Source organism: Arachis ipaensis, chromosome B07 (genome assembly GCF_000816755.2).
Source record: "Arachis ipaensis cultivar K30076 chromosome B07, Araip1.1, whole genome shotgun sequence".
In the NCBI taxonomy this organism is placed as follows: domain Eukaryota; kingdom Viridiplantae; phylum Streptophyta; class Magnoliopsida; order Fabales; family Fabaceae; genus Arachis; species Arachis ipaensis.
This window is the reverse complement of record NC_029791.2, coordinates 3016922-3035478: the sequence shown is the minus strand read 5'-3', so window position 1 is coordinate 3035478 and position 18557 is coordinate 3016922. Positions and strand designations below refer to the sequence as shown.

Genomic DNA, 18557 nt, shown 5'->3' with positions numbered 1-18557 from the left:
CTGGACAGAATAGGTGCAGTTGCTTACCGCTTGGCATTGCCGCCTGAGTTGTCTATGATTCATCCAGTCTTTCATGTATCAATGTTGCGCAAATACCTTCCCGACCCATCTCATGTGCTTGCACCACAAGCCATAGAGCTAAAGGAAGATTTATCATTTGAAGAGGAACCGGTGGCTATAGTTGATCGCCAAGTAAAGAAACTACGTTCTAAGGAGATAGCATCTGTGAAAGTTGTTTGGAAGAATCATTCAATAGAAGAAGCAACTTGGGAAGTGGAGGACGCTATGCACGACAAATATCCGTATTTGTTTGAGTCTGCAGGTAACTATCACACTTATCACCGTATATGAATTCGAAATTCGGGGACCGAATTTCTTAAAGGGGAGAGAATGTTATAACCGAAAAAAAAAGGATGGAAAGCACGTGGGGGGCACATGCCCCCACTTAAATTTTCTCCCCTTCTCCCCCATCTGTCGAAGACTCCCGTCCCCCCTTTCCTTCTTTCCTTTTCTTTTATTTCCTTCCAACAAAAGAGTCATTCCAGGTTCCATTCCACCTGCCCCTCAGTAGATCTTAGTCATTTTGGTGAGCCCTTCTTCTTTCCAAGGGCTAAGTAATTATGTAATGGAACCTTTGCTCAAAATCTAGATTATGTCAATGCTCCATATGTCACAGGCAAGATCCTCGTGTGGGTTATGTTATTTTGAATCTTGAACTGTTTAGGTAGTAATTATGATTTGGTTATGTAAGACTTATGGTTTTAACTATATACTCTAGTTATCAACTTGATATATATATATATATATATATATATATATATATATATATATATGATGCGTATTTTGGATATATTTGGTTGTGGATATAATTTGGAGTATGTTGTTGTTGTTGTCTTGGAAATGGAGGTTTATTATCAATACAGAAAGTTAATATTTATGTTGGTAAGGTCCTAGAAACAGAGGAGATTCTGTCCGTTTTTCTGAAAATTTGGTCGTTTGACTTGCTGAGGGACTTGTCCCTTGAGCGCCAGTCATGGCTTGGTTCGGGTCATGACATCAATATTAGTGAAATTGGAAAAGATGTATGGTGATGAAGTTGGTATTTAATAATTTGATATTTTAATTCACTTGATGAATAAATTCTATTGTATCTTTTCTGTTTTGAAAATTCACGAGTTTTTTATTTTGGTTAATTTTCAGTTTTATAATTTCTTGCGTAATTTTTGAAAAGTTTGTTTCATTTTTACCAGGTTGAGATCAGAGTGCAGAACTCTTGAGGAAGTTAAACAAGTATTCCATTATTTTTCCAAACGAACACCTCTTTGACCCAGATAATATTAAAGTTAAAGAAGTATTACATATGGTTTTACTTCTACCAAATGGGGATGTGGATATATCAATGCTGAAAGAAGCTGTGCAGATACTCAATGGAAAATTTGAGATTGAGGTATTCACGTCTAAATTTGTTTTTGGTTCAATTGTGCCATCCTTTTTGAATTATTGTGCAACTAATGGTTTGGAATATTTGCTACTGATTTGATATCTATATGTCAATACTACTATTTCTTATTTTGATTTTAAGGTGGTTTATGATCTTAATGATGAATGCAAGAGGGCTTTGTTGGAAAAAGTGTTCTTTGATGAAAAATAGATAACCATCATACACTACTACAAAGTTATATATTGAAAAGAAAAAGATTTCCAGAGCATAGTAAGCGTATCACATTATTCTCTTATAGTAATGTATGCTTCTTCAATTATAACTTATGCTTTATGATGATTATTTATTATATGTTAGGATATGATTAGTGAATTATCCATCCATCCATACAAACTAGAATTCATGTAGTTTCATCGCCGATGTGGAATTTCAGGCGTTTTAGGGTTTTCTTCAAAAATGAAATTTGTCGAATCCTGGGTTTCTCTAGAGGATCGCGTGTTGATGCCGATTTCAAAGGCTTGATTCTGGTATCAGTAACCTGTGATTGGTTAGTCGGAAGTCATTCAAAACATTTGGGATCAGCTAATCTCTTGCATTATCATGACATCATTGGTAAGTGGTCTGGTGTGGATGAGGTGGAATAAATTACCATTTATACCCATAAAAGATACAGATGCTGACAAATGTACCTATATAAGAATAAAACGACAATTATAACCACGAAAGATAGCTTCCGTGTGCCAAGAGTACCCGGACGTTGGTTACACAATTGGTCCGTTAGGGTATTCTTGGCACACAGAAGCTATCTTCCGTGGGTACAATTGTCGTTTTATTTTTATATGGATACATTTGTCAGCGTCTGTATCTTTCATGAATACAAATGGTAATTTATTCGAATGAGGTGTTGTGATGATCTTCTCTCAATACTTTGTGTTAATTTCAAGTTAGTTTCTTTTAATTTTGTTTATCTTTAAATTGCCGCAAGTTTGGGGGTTCTGGATCTTTTTTTAGTCATGCGCGTATTAATAGATAGTTTCAACTATTTAACTATTTCATTGCAAAATCCATTTTATTGTTTCATCAATGGTGGTTTATATATTGAATTCCATTTATGCAGAATTTTACTCATTCATATGTTCTGGAATGCATTTGTTCAAAATTACTTCTTTAATATTTCTATACATAACTAGCAACATCATCAATTCTTCACCGAGGTGGATTCTTCTCCCACTTTGAATTTTTCTTCAAAAAGGAAAAATGAATTGATTGTGCTTAGGTGTGGAAAGTAAGATATTAACTAAGATCAATCACTAATTTTTTATTTTTTTGGTGACTAACTTGTAAGCTTTAAACATAAAAAAAAATCAACTCTAATTTTTTTTAAATGTAGATATTAACTATATCAGTAATTTTGCCATTAATTGCCGACGAAGTTTAGAGATTCAGAGTTGTATATTTAAGAAATTTTAAGATAATTTGTACATATTCAAAGTTCAAGATTCTTAAGTCTTAATTGTTGTTTAGTTAATTACTTAATTTCTCAAGAGAAAATTGGTTCAAGAGAGATCAACGGAGGAATCTTCATTTACTTGATGCTGAACAAGCTGAAGAGGTAAAGTGAGTTACGTCTTACAATTGAAATTGAAAAGCATTCCTCGCGCTATTCAAGATAAAACATGATGATTGAATGAATTAATACTTAATTTGGTCTCTGAATTTGCACATAAATTTTAATTTAGTTTTTGAAGTTTTGAATTCCCAACTGGAAACCCTTTAAAAAACCAGCTAATCCTAGCAGTTCACCGGTTAAATACCGGTTTGACCGATTCGCTGATCAATTTTTTGCCAGACAGTTTATGAGGCTCACCAGACCGACCTGGTGACAGTTCCTAATTAATCTGGTTGAACCTGTCGGTCCAATTCGATTTTTAGAACTATGCTTGGGTGCATTGGGGATTTAGGGTTTTCTTTTTTTAATTTTTTTTAGGAATGTAAAACGCCGTCATTTGGAGGGGTTCACCAAACCGAAAACTCTTTTAAAAACCGGTCTATTTCAGCAATTTACCAGTTAATTGTTGATTTGACTAGTTATTTGACCAGTTTTATACCAGGCAATTTATGAAGCTAACGAACTAGCTAGTGGTTGGTTCTCGATTAATCTGGTTAAACTATCCGGTCCGGTTCGATTTACACCTTCAGGTTTCAAAGAGATTTAGATTCAAAGGGCCCCACATGTTCCTTTGCTCAACCAAAAAAACTTCCACAGTGCTCAATGATTGGCTTCTCACTGCTTATAATCTTATTCATCTTCATATCCACGCAGTGTCACACACTTCGTGATTGTTTGAGTGTTATTATTTTGATAAAAATTAAAAAAAGATTTTTTTTTTATCTTTTAGCGTGTTTGAAAAATTTCTAGTAGTAAAAATAAAAATACTAAAAAAATAAAAAATAAAAACATCTTCTTTGAAAAATTACAATTTACATCATTTTTTTAAAAATATTTTTTTCTTAAAAAAAAAATATTTTTCAGGTAATAAATAAATAAAAAAATACTTTTATATTGATATACTCAAACATAATTGATACATAAAATGATCTTTTTGCATGAGATATCTAAATATAAAATTACTTTTACTTTTGTATAAGATCTTTTAAAAACAAATAACTCGAACAAAAAAAAAGATATTTTCTTATAAGATCACCTAAACAAAAGAAAATATGGAGAGGAGTTAACTTGATTGCTTCCCATTTTGCATCAACTGATGACATTGCAGCTACTCATGTTCTCCCTATTTTAATTAATTTATCATATGCTCTTTGCTTATTATTTTTTTTTTTTATTGAAGAAATTGTTTGAATTGATCAATTGAAATTTTGGATTTTTATTGACATGCTTGACAAGTTGATACTGAGTGGGGAACAAGAGTAGTGAACTTGTGTTCCTCATTGAGGTCATATGATAAGAATCTTAGGATCATGTTTTGTCATGAGAGAATCTAACTAACTGAATATAATTTGGGTATCCTATGTAAATTAAATTCTCTTTTGTTTCATTTTTGGATTCTCTCCAAAGGGAGAGAGGGAAAATTTATTCTTTAAATCAATTGGTGAGATTCACACATAGCATAATTGATATAAGGTTGGATAATATTTTCCCTTTTTGGGTTTAAGATTGGATGAATTGATGTAATTGTGCATCTAGCTTTTCATAAATTCTTTGTGACTCTGTAGTTTGACATCATTATCATTGCATATCTGCATTCATAGGTAGTAGTAAATGTTGAAATCCAAGATGTGAAAAGTTCCTAGCATAGAGTTCTAGCAACTTTCAACTTTATAAAACCAAAGAATTTTTTCTCCTCTTGTCTAAGACATATTTAAAAGGATTTAACATCAGATCTCTATGTGTTTCATAAAGGGCAAGGAATTAAATTAGTTCTATACTAAGATACTAATTCAGAATTTCCATGTGCTTCTGTTTTCTAGCATTTTTTGTATGATGACTCATATAATAATATTTACCTTTTTCATCATTAGTATGTGTATGCAACTTGTTTTGTTAATTCATTTTCATTCCCTTTTTCATCAGAACTGCAGTGGTAGTTTGAAGTTTGAACTCTGTGCTCCGGCGATGCGATAACAAGGTGTATTTCGCGCGCCAATCGTCTGAATCTCATGGTTATTTCATGAGGCAGATTTCAGCTGAAGAGGTAATAACAACAAATTTCTTATTGGCTGAAATACTCCTTCTATGTGATTCTTTTTCAGAAGAAGAAACTTAGTAGCATAATTAATATGAAAAATTTTGCAGGGTGCTCCGGCTCCTAAAACTTTTGGTTCTGCATCTGATCAGAGTCCTGCTAACACGAGAGCGCCATGTTTTGCTAGACCCGAAAGTACACCTTGTTTTGCTAGACCGGTGAGAACTGAATCGGATTACTCAAGTTCAGTGGTTCAACCATTGGCTCCAGTGCAGGGTGGTGAATTTAGTACGCTTGAACCTCCTTCATTTTCTAGGCCAAGGAAACCGCTACGACGAGTAGACCAACTACATTCTGAAATTAATGGTTAGTATGTTAGAGATTTGAACCCAAAAGTTATTAAAATGGAAGCATGTTACATTTATAAACTTTTTTCTTAGCAGGAACTGAGTGGTCTCCGAGGATGGATGTCGCGGAATCAAAAGGAAAATATGTTATCACAGTTGAAGTTCCAGGAGTTAGGATCAATGACATAAGAGTGGAGGTTGATGATCAAAAGTAAGTAACCATTTCTGTTATAATCTTCTCAACTGAAAGAAAGGATAAAGCTTAATAAAATGCTGCATAATCTTTTTACTCAAGTCACTATTGAAGTCCCATGTGATCCAATTTATGCATACGAATCGAAAAGTAAGTCTTATCTGACTAGATGGAATTGGCTACATTAATCAAATCAAATTATGTTAATGTATGTGTTTAAACCATTTCTTATGATATATGTTTCATAAAAAATTGTGAAAGAAAGAATGGTAGGTAGAAAATCAAAATGTTAACAATAATTAACATTCTTGGTTATGAATTGTGTTAAGTTTGTGACCTACTATGTGAACTGTGTGGCAGGTTATCTGTCAAAGGTAGAAGCTCTACTAGCTACTTGACAATTGCAGGGTCTCCAAATGCCTCGTTTTCTTCGTATCACAAGCGCGAGATACTATATGGACCATGCGAGGCGGTCGGGCCACTCCCTTCCGGCGTGAACAAGGATCATATATCGGCTGAATTCCAGTGAGTGAAACCTCAAGTGTTATTTAACTTGTTATTTGTTGACTATTTAAGATTCATAACTCTTGAAACTAGCCACTGATGCATAGTTCATTACAGAGTTAATAGTATTCTAAAATCAAAGTTCAATTCAGCTAGAAAACTAAGTACAATCATGATTCATAAAGACTCAATATCTCACAATCACATAAGTTCATTTGAACTTACAAAAGAAGTGTTAGTGTTTGATTGAATCTATGTTAACATTCTTCATCAATAGTAGACACATGTGAAGTGAAGCTGATATTTCTAATCTTGTTTTCTTTGTTTCTGAAATTTCAGGGATGGATTTCTTCAGATAATAATTCCTAAGATTTGAATGAGCAATAATGTTGATTGCAGCCAAAACATATTTTGGAGCATTTGTTTGGTTATGATCATATCATAAATAGATCATAAGATAGGCTATGTTGTGCTTTGGAAATGCTTTTATTTCTTCTGTACCAGTTATGTCTATCTATGTCTTATTTTATATGCCACTAAACAAAAGAATTTGGCTGAACCTTAGTATATACATATTTATGGCTTAATTTTGATTGATCAAGATATTATTGCTGATCTTATTTTACATTGTATGTTGATTTATTTGAAGATTTATTACCGGATATGATGAATACATAAAAACCAAAGTTAAAATATCCATTATATTCAGTATCATTAAGCTGAATAGTTAACATTTCAAAATGGTGGAAACTCAGGTGAAGTTGACTTCACGTGAAGTTGATACCTGAGAGTCGTTGGATGAAAATTTAGTCAAATCAATCAAATCATCTAACGGCTCTTAGGTATCAACTTCACGTGAAGTCATCTTCACCTGAGTTTCCACCTTTCAAAATATATAGAGACAACTTTTATGCAGCAGCAACTGAATCATTTTCCTCCTTTCACCAGACTTTGGATTCACATCTTATATGATCTAATTTGCAAAATAACACAGGCAATCTTGTAAGTAAAAAGAATTAAGGAAATGATAATAAAACCAACGCTGGCTAAGGAAACTTTTATGGTAAATAGCTACTTGAAATATATGAATATTTGTAATTATTTTTCTTTCCCTTCAATATAATGTACCTTGGAATAACCTAAATAAATAACGGAAGAAATCATAGTCATGTACATAAAACATAAGCAAAAAGAAAAGACCACTCAGATTGAGAGCCAAACTCGATTTCACTTAGACCATGCTTGGAATTAGTCACCATATTCAAAGGGGTATTCAAGACCTCGTCCGGATTCAAGATATATTTTGCTGGATTTGGATTTATATAAATTTATACAAATATACAATGCAAAAAAATCACGTGTCATCATGTGTGAAATGACAATACTAAAAATAGGAGTGGCAATATCATTTTTCTAATTATAATATCCTATAATAATCACCATTGTCAACTTTCTATCAGAGAAGCATTCATCCATTGGCTGCTTTTATGTTAGCATTATCAACCCGAGTACTGATTGATTAATATTTTAATTTAATTTCTAATCCAAATAATAACAACAATAAATATAAACTCGTAATTTAGAATTCAGAAACGATTGTTCATGAAATAATAAACACAATATGCTTAAAAATTAAAGGAGTTCACTGCTATTAAAACTTCAAAACAGGTCACTAAAGTACTAGGCACTCCGCAGATCTTAATTGGAGTTTGGTTTTTTGTACTTGTCCCAGTTGAGATTCCCAAGAACAAACTAGAAATTCGAAGGTTTTTCTTTTAAAAATCCTCTTAGATTTTCCTTCGCAACAACTTCTTCACCAAGCACATTTGCATTGATGGTTCTACTTGAACTTGAGAACGGGAGAAGGTTGAATCAAGTTGGTTTAAAACCTTAAAATTTAAACTCTGTTTTAGCAGCAGCTTAAGTTGCAGGAGATTATTTCATTTTATCTCGTGTGCAGAACAGATAAAGAGTAGAGAAGAGGAGAAAGAGACCAGCATGTATCCTGGTTCGGATTCTTTGTGCAATGAATCCTACGTCCAATCTCCACCACAAACCATGGTAAAATTTCCACTATAATCCACTGATTACATTCACCAATACTATTGAATTACTCCCTAATTCAACTAGTATCTACCCCTAAGCTTTCTTCACCAAAGCTTAGCTACCCCAAGTGCTTTCCCAACTTGGAAGGAAAATCCTAACAGATTCAAAACTCACCAAGTGCTAACCCAATTTAGCAAGGGAAACTAACCCTAGTTCAACAACCCAATTACATCAGAAATCAGTGGCTCTTATGCAACTCTCTTGCCTTTTTTCTCTTGGCTTTTCAACCTCACAAGTTCAGCCTTTTCTCAAAATAGAAAATGACATAAGACAGTCATAACAAAGAAAATCAGAAATTAAGCTTGAGTAGAAGAAAAAGATTTCAGCTTCATGTTTGTGATGATGCTCTGCATGTGTTCTCTCTTTTTCTTGCTTTGAAATTGATGGAGTGAAACTCCTTATATGTCTTCAACTTGCTTTCATTGTTGCTTCTTCCTTTTGCTTGTCCTTGTTGTCCGTTAGAGCTGTCACAGCTAGCAAGCAGTCCTTCTTCATCATGCTCCACTACTCTTGCTGGATGAGGAGCCCGTCCACAACCTATGTGGTCCTTTGTCTTGCTTTCTTCTTTGGCATGCACTCCTTTTTCATTTTCTCCATTTCCATGCTCCTACTGCTATTTGCAAATTTGTGTTTTGCTCACCCACTAGCCGAACGTTGCTCTGCTAATGTCCTTGGGATAGTGGAGATGTCCTTATGTTCTTTTTGCTTTCACAGAGCCACACCTATCCTTGCATGGTTCAGCTGTCCTCTTGTTGCTTTTAGCAAATACATAACCATGTAATTGCTGAAAGGTGGTACATGGAGGGGCTTTGGCTCTTTAAGTTGCTGAAGCTTATGCTAGTCTTGGGCTTTGTTTATTTTCTTGAATAACCAAAGGAGTAGACCAGCTTCATTGTTTGGTAGTGAGAGGAGTTATAGGCCTGCCACAATAAAACACACATTAAACAATATTGGGCTTTCAACCCAAAGCAATGTTTGTCATCATTTATAAAACTCAAAATCAATAAAAATTACGAACTCAAATAGTTGGTCACTTCTTTTTGTTTATTTAGAAATTAAAACAACAAAAATCATGGCTACTCTAACGTCAAATAATACTATGTCCATGAGAGATTGATCACTTCAAAGCTATTACGGCATCATTGCACCAAGGTTTACGTTAATGTTATTGCAACTTTTGTTTCAGATTTCATTTCATCAGCCTTAAAAGTAACTCTGTTAGTCGCATTTGTAGAGTTGAGACGGAAAGACTTAGGCATTCATTGATACAACTTGGATAAATGTTTCCATGCATTTTATAATTAAAATGGGACCACTAACCTTTCACTCCATATCCAGTGATTCTTTCTACAGTAAGCTCAATCTTGGTAGTATAATTTCAGGCGGATATAGATGATATTTTTATGTTGCAATTATAATAAATCAGATCATTGAATACTGGAGTGAACAAATGCATTCTTGTCTTTATGAATTCAATTCATCATGGAGAAGTAGCTTATCAATTAGCAAAACTAAACACACAAGTAGACATGAATCTAACCTTTTTCACATATCCTATAGGCCGATTTGATTTGCTAATGACCTCCATATAGATTCAATCCTGAAAAATAATAATTAAAATAATCAAAAAAAAAGAAAAAGAAAAAAAAAGAAGAGAAGTACAAATTGAAAATTTAGATTACGAACTTTTCACGACGTGAACAGAGGTGGGTTGAATTCCAAAAATTTGACTCGTGGTCAATATGCTCTCATTTAAAACATCAACACGTTTTTCCATAAATAATTCATGAATTTTATCAGGACACATCACCTGCAAAAGAATAATAAAATTAATCAATATAAAAAATTTAACCTATAGTATAGTAAACTATTTACAAAATTTAACATATAATATAGTGATATATTTACAATTTTCATTACCAGGTGCTTCCTTTTTTTTATCGTGGTACTTTGCGTGCTTGATGCCAAGAGTGTATCTACAAAATTTGATGACATTGTAGTTTTTAGCCCACGTCTTACGATCTAATTTGTAGTTAGCATTGCCAAGAGTATGATGCCAACTCCGAAACCTGAAACTCTGATCATCTGATCAATTTCTGGATCCAGTGATGGTCTATAAAAGGCCAATAGACAGCTAACAAAAACCTTATTCTTCGATTGACATCCCAAAATAAAACTGGATCGAGAGCCCACTTTATTCTGAGTTGTCACTAAATTGAAATTATTTTCAGTTAAGAAGATTTCTCATCATGTTAACTAATTGAAAATAATAAACAATAAAAAATACCTCGAATATACTCTCAATTGATTCAAACATAAATCTTCAGCCTCCTTTATGTATAGAGTGCCTTCTTTAAATGGGAAATTTGAAATCTTATTAATAATATTTAGTAAGTCATGACATTGTTCTATTTTATTTATGTTTTTGCTCTTTTTTTAATCTCAGTTAGAACTCCATGTCTCCATTACATATTTGAACCTTAATATCATCTTTCAAACTTAAATTCCCTATTCACCACTTAAATGTAACACTTTTATACTTTCACAGACAGATCTAAAGATTGATATAAAATCTTCTCTTAAAAACAGATTTTATATCAATCTTTAGATCTGTCTGTGAAAGTCTAAAAATGTTACATTTAAAGGCTGAATACCACGAAAATTTAAGTTTAAAGAATGGTATCAAGGTTCAAATATGTAATGGACAGAGACGTGGGATTCTAATTGAGACGAAAAAAGAATAAGACAAAAATAAAAAAAAACAATATCACGACTTACTAAATATTATTAGTAAGGTTTTAAATTTCCCATTTAAAGAAGGCACTCTATACATAAAGGAAATTGAAGATTTTTGTTTAAATCAATTGAGAGTCTATTCGAGGTATTTTTTATTGTTTATTTTTTTTAATTAGTTAACATGATGAGAAACCTTCTTAACTGAAAATAATTTTAATTTAGTGACACCGACCTCAAAATAAAGTGAACTCTCAATCCAGTTTTATTTTGGGATGTCAATCGAAGAATAAAATTTTTGTTAGCTGTCTATTGGCCTTTTATCGACCATCACCGGATCCGAAAATTGATCAGAGTTACAGGTTTCGGAGTTGGCATCATACTATTGGCAATGCTACTTTAGATACAGTCTACAACTACAAATTAGATCGTAAGACGTGGGCTAAAAACTACAATGTCATTTCCAAATTTTAAAAAAATTGCAACTTAAACCCGCCATTTCCACCGTGGACAGTTGCAGATCGCCGTGATTACCGAGACAAAACAGCTTTGCTACCGCGGAGAGCTCAAAATCCGCAACGGCATATCACCCTGGTGCCGTGGCTGCCATTTTATAATACACATAAATACCCCAAAGCGCTGTATATAGGCACAAAAGGTTCAGCAACAGTTTCGGAATTAAGCAGAATCAGAGTGAAAAAATTGAGTGGGTCCCCAAGTATTGTTAACTTGGCAGACATGGAGAGAAAGGGAATGCCATGCTAAGACGTGGGTGTGCGCATGGCGCGTATAGAGGGGAGGAAAGGAAAGGCAGGCTGAATTTGGGATTTGGCTTGGGAGAGTGGGGTTGCTATAGGGCCTATTTCTAACCACAATTTAATACATGCATATTGGATTACCGGTCTTCAAACTACAACATTTAACTCTAGAAGCAAAAACTATCACTCCAAACAATTTAATTAAAATAATAAAAGCTAAATTATTTTCCTTTTATAAGAAACTCGCAATGATTAATAGATGCAACCGCTACTATCACTTAAATTGTGTATTATGAATTAAAAGACTAAACATGAGTGTGGTAGTGTTTTGAGTTGTTATCAATTAGAATCTATTAGTAATGGAGGAACAGCCTAGAGCCAACTCAACAACAAATAAAACCGGGTGCAAACATCAAGCTAGAAAACATATACAAAATAAAACCCAAAGAATTGGAAACACCCAAAAATTAAATCAAACCACCAAGGTTCGCTGGTTCAATGGTTTACTGGTTCGACTAGAATTCAACCGATTTAATTAAATATTAAATAAAATTATTAAAAACCTACATATATTTTAAACATATAAATTAAATAATTTCGAACATAATAAAATTCAAAATTTCACAAAATAAATTATCCATGATTTAATATTAAAAATTCACAAACAACTTCAAATATCAAAGTTCATAACTAAAACAAATACAATTAGCATCAATACATTAAAACAGCAAAAATCCAGTATAAAAATTAAAAAGAATAACTAAAAAAATAAAAAACTGACCTACAGCAGAAGCAGAAACAGAGTCAGTGACGGTTTTCCAACTTGGAGTCGGTGCAGGTTGCGCCGTTGCAGAGCAGACCACCGGCGAGAGAGGGCAGAGCTTCCAAGAGGAGCAGAGGGGAGCTTGCAGAGGAGCCAACACGATGACGACGGAGGCAGCAGAGGCAGACGAGCACAAGGCTGAGGCAGAACAGGTGAGGCACGGCACAAACAAGCGGCCGGAAAGACAGAGACGGAGGTGGCAGAGGCGAACAAACACTGGCGGCGTGGGGACGAGGCGGAGGAGCCGGCGAGGAGAGTGTGTGAGTCAGATAGAGAGGTGAGAGTGTGTGAGTGAAGCTGTGATTCTTGGGAGATAGTGAGTTGAGGTTGGGGATGACCGGATGGTTTGGGATGCCGTTGGGAAATTAGGTTTTTTTTTTTTTTTTTCAAATTCATAAACCAAAATGGCGTCGGAATAAGAGAATTTTTCTAATCTTGCTTAAAAAACCCATTAAAATTATTGAATGTGTTGTTCTTCTGGTTCTTCTTGTTTGGACTTGTGCGGAATTATTCGTTTGTTATTATTGCCTTTATCCAAATCCATTTGGATCTGCTCCGCATTATCGTTATCAAGATCTGGTATAAAATATTTGTGGCTCTCGATTTCTGCAGCTCATTCGATCTATATGTCCTTTCTTTTTTTTTGTGTTTGTGATTTTTTTTATTTGCTTGGTGATTATGCTTGCATGAAGTAATAATAAAGTGAAATTGTAATTCTCTAGTGAAAGCTCAGAGAATTGAGAGATCGGTTGTGCGGTTTTTGATCTATTTTATTAGGCATGAAACGAAGTAGCTTTTGAAAATAAATATTTGCAAGCTAGTAGAAGCCAAAACTATCGCTACCTTTCCTAGAATCATTAGAGTAACGATAAATCAACGTGTCGACTTTACTTAAAATTACGCAGTGCTTGATTCCTGTTGTAAACATTTCACATCGTAGATCTACATACGATTCAATGATTTCATCACAGATTTAATGTGATAATGAAATCTAATTTCATCTTCATTGACCTGAGATGTATATAAAGTATGATAGATATAACAACAAATCAACTGTACAAGTGCAACTCCTAACTAACTCACGAACTGTTATACTGCATAACTTCATTATATGCAAAGACATTTGGCCAAAAGGTTATCTACGATCATTATGGCTTTACATGGAGCTATAATGGCTGACAACTTATGCACTAATCAATCGATTAAAACATATTTGAAGGTGCTACAGAAATTTGATATTTGTTAATTTCATGCATTAGAATGTACATTGTTTACTCTTTGATTATTGTTTTATATATTATTCATTAAACACATTTCAACATATCTTTTCTCACCTGACACCCTTTTTCCTTATTTAATGTCAGATATGGAGACCTTTCTCTTCACCTCCGAATCTGTAAATGAAGGTCACCCTGACAAGATCTGTGACCAGGTTTCGGATGCCATCCTTGATGCTTGTTTAGAGCAAGACCCGGAGAGCAAGGTTGCCTGTGAGACCTGTACAAAAACCAACATGGTTATGGTCTTTGGTGAGATCACAACCAAGGCAAATGTGAACTATGAGAAAATAGTTCGAGACACTTGCAGAGGCATTGGGTTCGTTTCAGCTGATGTTGGTCTTGATGCTGACAACTGCAAAGTTCTGGTCAACATTGAGCAACAGAGCCCTGATATTGCCCAAGGAGTTCATGGTCACATGACTAAAAAGCCTGAGGAAATTGGTGCTGGTGACCAAGGACACATGTTTGGCTATGCCACAGATGAAACACCTGAGCTAATGCCACTTACTCATGTCCTTGCTACTAAACTTGGTGCCAAGCTCACTGAAGTTAGAAAGAACAAAACATGCCCATGGGTGAGACCTGATGGAAAAACTCAGGTTACTGTTGAGTACAAGAATGATAATGGAGCCATGATCCCGATTCGTGTGCACATTGTCCTTGTCACCAATGACAAGATAGCCAGCGATTTGAAGGAGCATGTAATAAAACCTGTCATCCCAGCTAAATACCTTGATGACAAGACTATCTTCCACCTCAACCCTTCTGGTCGTTTTGTGATTGGTGGACCCCATGGAGATGCAGGACTAACTGGCCGTAAGATCATCATTGACACCTATGGTGGTTGGGGTGCTCATGGTGGAGGTGCCTTCTCCGGCAAGGACCCAACCAAGGTCGATAGGAGTGGTGCATACATTGTTAGGCAAGCAGCGAAAAGTGTGGTAGCTTCAGGCTTGCTCGACGCTGTCTTGTGCAGGTTTCTTATGCAATTGGAGTACCAGAGCCACTCTCTGTTTTTGTAGACACCTACAAAACAGGAAAGATTCCAGACAAGGACATATTGGCTCTGATTAAGGAAAATTTTGACTTCAAGCTAGGAATGATTGCCATCAATCTTGACCTCATGAGAGGAGGCAACTTCAGGTACCAGAAGACTGCTGCTTACGGACATTTCAGACGTGACGATCCTGATTTCACTTGGGAGACGGTGAAGATGCTCAAGCCCAAGGCTTGATGAGATAGCCAGATTACATTGGATATCATCGCAGCCATCTTTCAGACTTTGGGTAAACAAGAAAATAAAAGGAGCTTCAATGCGTACCTCTTATTGAAGATTACGTTTCACAGTTTGATGAGGAACGAGGGTTAGATATGCTTCTTAGGCGGATACGTTAGTAAAATAGGAGTTTGCAGCATTAGCTGCCTCTTTTTTTTTTTCGGTTTTACCACTTCAAATTTCTTAAACCGTTACCGATTCTTTTCCCATTTCTGCTGTTGATTGTTTTGCAGCCAATCTCGTGTAGTTGGTGTAAACTTAAAATGCTGTCTACGTGATATTTTTTTTTTTTATCAATTTATGAAGTTGTTTACCTCAAAAAAGGACGGTTTATATGGTTGTAGTTTCAAATGGAAACATTGGATACTGGGTTTGCCTGAATATTCACTGAATTGTTCATGATTCACAATGTTACATCTACTGGAAAATTGCAAGCATGTCACCTAACTCTAACAATAAAAATGACATTGTATAGTGTACTCAAGAGTGCAACCAGACGCGATCACGCAGCCTCTCTTCTCCAGCACCATACATTTCATCTACCTTTTCACCATCTCGAAAAAATTGAAAAGTAGGGGTGTATCGAATGTGTTGAGTTGTTTCTGGGCATTCATCAATATCTGCATAGACGAAGGAGAGCTTTGGAAAATTATTGCTCAATCTATGGAATGCAGGGAGGATTTCACTGCACACGCGGCACCTGAAAAACCAGGAAACTAGATCATTCATAATCTCCTGTTCTATATTTCAATTTCACACAACCACCTTACAAGTTACAACAATCAAGTAAGCCTAAATGGTAAAAGATGCTACCTGCTTTTGTGTTCACTTAACATCAGTTTCCATTATTATATCGATTCTTAATAACTTGTATAGTAATATAAATCAAACATATTCAGAGAAGAGATAAACATACCAAGAGGCGCCATAATTGATAACAGCCTGCAAAAAAAAAATAATCAAACATATGTCATATTAGAAATTGCAGAAAGATGAAGGAAAGAGATTGTTGGGAAATGGAAAGGGGTGGTTACGGAAGTTTTGGAGGATTTGATGTTGAAGAGGATGTGAGCGAGGTCATCGTCGGTGGAAGCAGTTTTGAAGTTGGAATGAGGGGTGAGAGGTAACCCTTCCTTGCTGCTGCTGGTGGTGATGCTACTTAAGCCCTTCTCCATTCTATGCCTACCGGTAATCAATCCCAATACAATCCTAGGGATGTATAAGTCAATTCAGTAACAGAATTCCAAGAAAGTATGAGTGATATCAAACCTAGTTGTCAGAACCGAACCAATAATCAAACCGGTTAGACTACTAGATCACTAGGTTATTAGTTCAACTAGTGGATCACAAGTTGAACCGGTCTCAAATAAAAATATAAAATCATCAAAATTAAAATTTAAAATACACGTCTTCATTAACACTTTAACAACAATCAAGTCTCAATTTCTAAAAATAACTAATAAAATAACTAATAGAAAAATAGACATCAAATTAGTTAGTACTACAATAGGCGAATAACTAATTCGCCGCGGATTTGTGCTCCGTTTAAGGGTTTGCCGCGCCAATGAGTTCCTGCATGTACAAGACGATATTCGAATCGATACTTGCTTAAGCGAATTAGTGAGTTAACCGATAGACTAATCCAAGTTGATTTGCTTAATAGGATCTTAATTTGACACAATAAAAGTGCAAACATAACAATCCATAAATTATGTCCAAGGAGTTTGTGAGAAGCATCTTAAAACACTGTTTAAAAAAAAAAAAAATCAATCAATCACAGCGCCTATTATCTAATAACACTATCTCTGACAAATTCTTCCCATTCCAATCTCTTGATTCACAGAACCTATGAGCAGCAATATTACCTATAAAATTACAAATACAATTCATCTAAACCTATTACGAATTAAATCAATCAGTTGTACATACAAATACAATTAGCATCAATACATTAAAACAGCAAAAATCCAGTATAAAAATTAAAAAGAATAACTAAAAAAATAAAAAACTGACCTACAGCAGAAGCAGAAACAGAGTCAGTGACGGTTTTCCAACTTGGAGTCGGTGCAGGTTGCGCCGTTGCAGAGCAGACCACCGGCGAGAGAGGGCAGAGCTTCCAAGAGGAGCAGAGGGGAGCTTGCAGAGGAGCCAACTTGTTTGTTAATGTTTCTTTTGATAGTACTTAGTAGAACATTATGTGCTTGTCACGGTGCGTTTTGATTGTTTTTAGCAAGGACACAACTCATCACAAATCAGAATCATCATCAAGTGTTCCAATATCTCCATCATAAACAGGTAATCCAAAATAGATGTAATTTATTGACAATAACAATAACAATAAAAATCAATAGAAAAGCTTGCTTAACCCAACAAGAAAGGAAAAGAAAATGCTGCAGCATAAACTCTACTATGTTAATGGTTTGGATTTTGGAACCTTTAATATTATTTTCGTATTGACTTTATGCAGATGACTTTTAGAAAAGAAAGACATATTTATTTAATTAGAAAAACTTTCCTCTCACAAATATTTGTTTCTAAAAAATAGGCCTAGTCATCGATGCAAAAATATGACTTGCTTTTGGATTTTATGAAACTACAATCGATAAAGGTGCAAAATAGAACTAATCATAGGAGCATTCAATCATTAGAACAACCTAATCATGTTATAACAAGAAGATTAAGAAAATATTTTCAGTCACTTCGAACATATAGTAACAAAACATGAAATAAGAAGGTACAATTAGCAACTCAATTTCAAAACATTAATATATCAAAATTCAGCAGAATCATCAATAATACATCATATGCATGTTCAGAATAAATTTCAAATTTCAGAGTTATAGAGTCAGGGAGAATTAGAGACTGAGACTTGAGACCTGAGAGGGTTGAAGGCTTGCAGCAGAGAAGAAGAGACTTGAGACCTGAGAGGGTTGTAGCAGAGACTAGAAACTCCACGGGAAGAGAAGCAACGCCGGCGAGACACGATGTGGGGCAGAGAAGCAGAAACGACGCCGGCGAGGGGGGAGAAGCAGAAACGAAGAGGAGGGGAGAAGCAGAAACGACGCACGGGGAGGAGGGGAGAAGCGGCAACGAACCCACGGCGAGGAGCAGAGAAGCGGCAACGAACCCACGGCGAGGAGCAGCGACAGAGAGAGCTCGGACAGAGATGGCGACAGAGAGAGAGAAGGGAGAGAAGGGTTTGGCGGTGAGTTTTAGCTCTGAAGTGGAATGGTGGGAAGTGGCTATCCTTCAAGGAGAAGAGAGGATTATGGGCGGTGGCTGTTCTTCGAATTCGAATTCGAAGATTAGGGTTTTTTGCGGGGTGAGGGTATTGTGGAGGGAGGTGTTATGCGCTGGGTGAGAGAGAGAAAGGGGTGGGGTAGGAGGTGTTA

At 35.2% G+C, this 18557-nt stretch overlaps 2 protein-coding genes, 1 long non-coding RNA gene and 1 pseudogene across 3 annotated transcripts; 2 read left to right on the top strand and 2 right to left on the bottom strand.

Moving 5' to 3' along the window:
* Positions 5116-6809, top strand: LOC107609787 (heat shock protein 16). The gene is made up of 5 exons (XM_016311816.2): positions 5116-5154; positions 5256-5511; positions 5589-5703; positions 6046-6210; positions 6529-6809. The coding sequence occupies exons 1-5, from the start codon at positions 5131-5133 to the stop codon at positions 6563-6565; spliced, it is 597 nt and encodes a 198-aa protein (XP_016167302.2). The 5' UTR covers positions 5116-5130; the 3' UTR covers positions 6566-6809.
* On the bottom strand, positions 9104-10848 carry LOC107609278. Its single transcript, XR_002350980.1, has 4 exons — positions 10216-10848; positions 9982-10105; positions 9836-9895; positions 9104-9215 (listed from the first exon to the last, which is right to left on the bottom strand). It is a non-coding gene; the product is annotated as an uncharacterized LOC107609278 (long non-coding RNA).
* LOC107609092 lies at positions 12568-15440 on the top strand (annotated as a pseudogene).
* On the bottom strand, positions 15479-18511 carry LOC107609093 (the record flags this gene model as incomplete). The annotated part of the gene is made up of 4 exons (XM_016310927.2): positions 15479-15865; positions 16082-16107; positions 16200-16374; positions 18042-18511. Coding segments are annotated over 4 exons (891 nt in total), but the record flags the coding sequence as incomplete, so codon positions are not given.

Bases quoted from the DNA above. Each gene is read 5' to 3' on its own strand.
- LOC107609787 (XM_016311816.2), top strand. From the start codon at position 5,131: ATGAGGCAGATTTCAGCTGAAGAG. The intron at 5,155-5,255 runs GTAATAACAACA...AAAATTTTGCAG, and splicing joins GGCAGATTTCAGCTGAAGAG to GGTGCTCCGGCTCCTAAAAC. The intron at 5,512-5,588 runs GTTAGTATGTTA...TTTTCTTAGCAG, and splicing joins ACTACATTCTGAAATTAATG to GAACTGAGTGGTCTCCGAGG.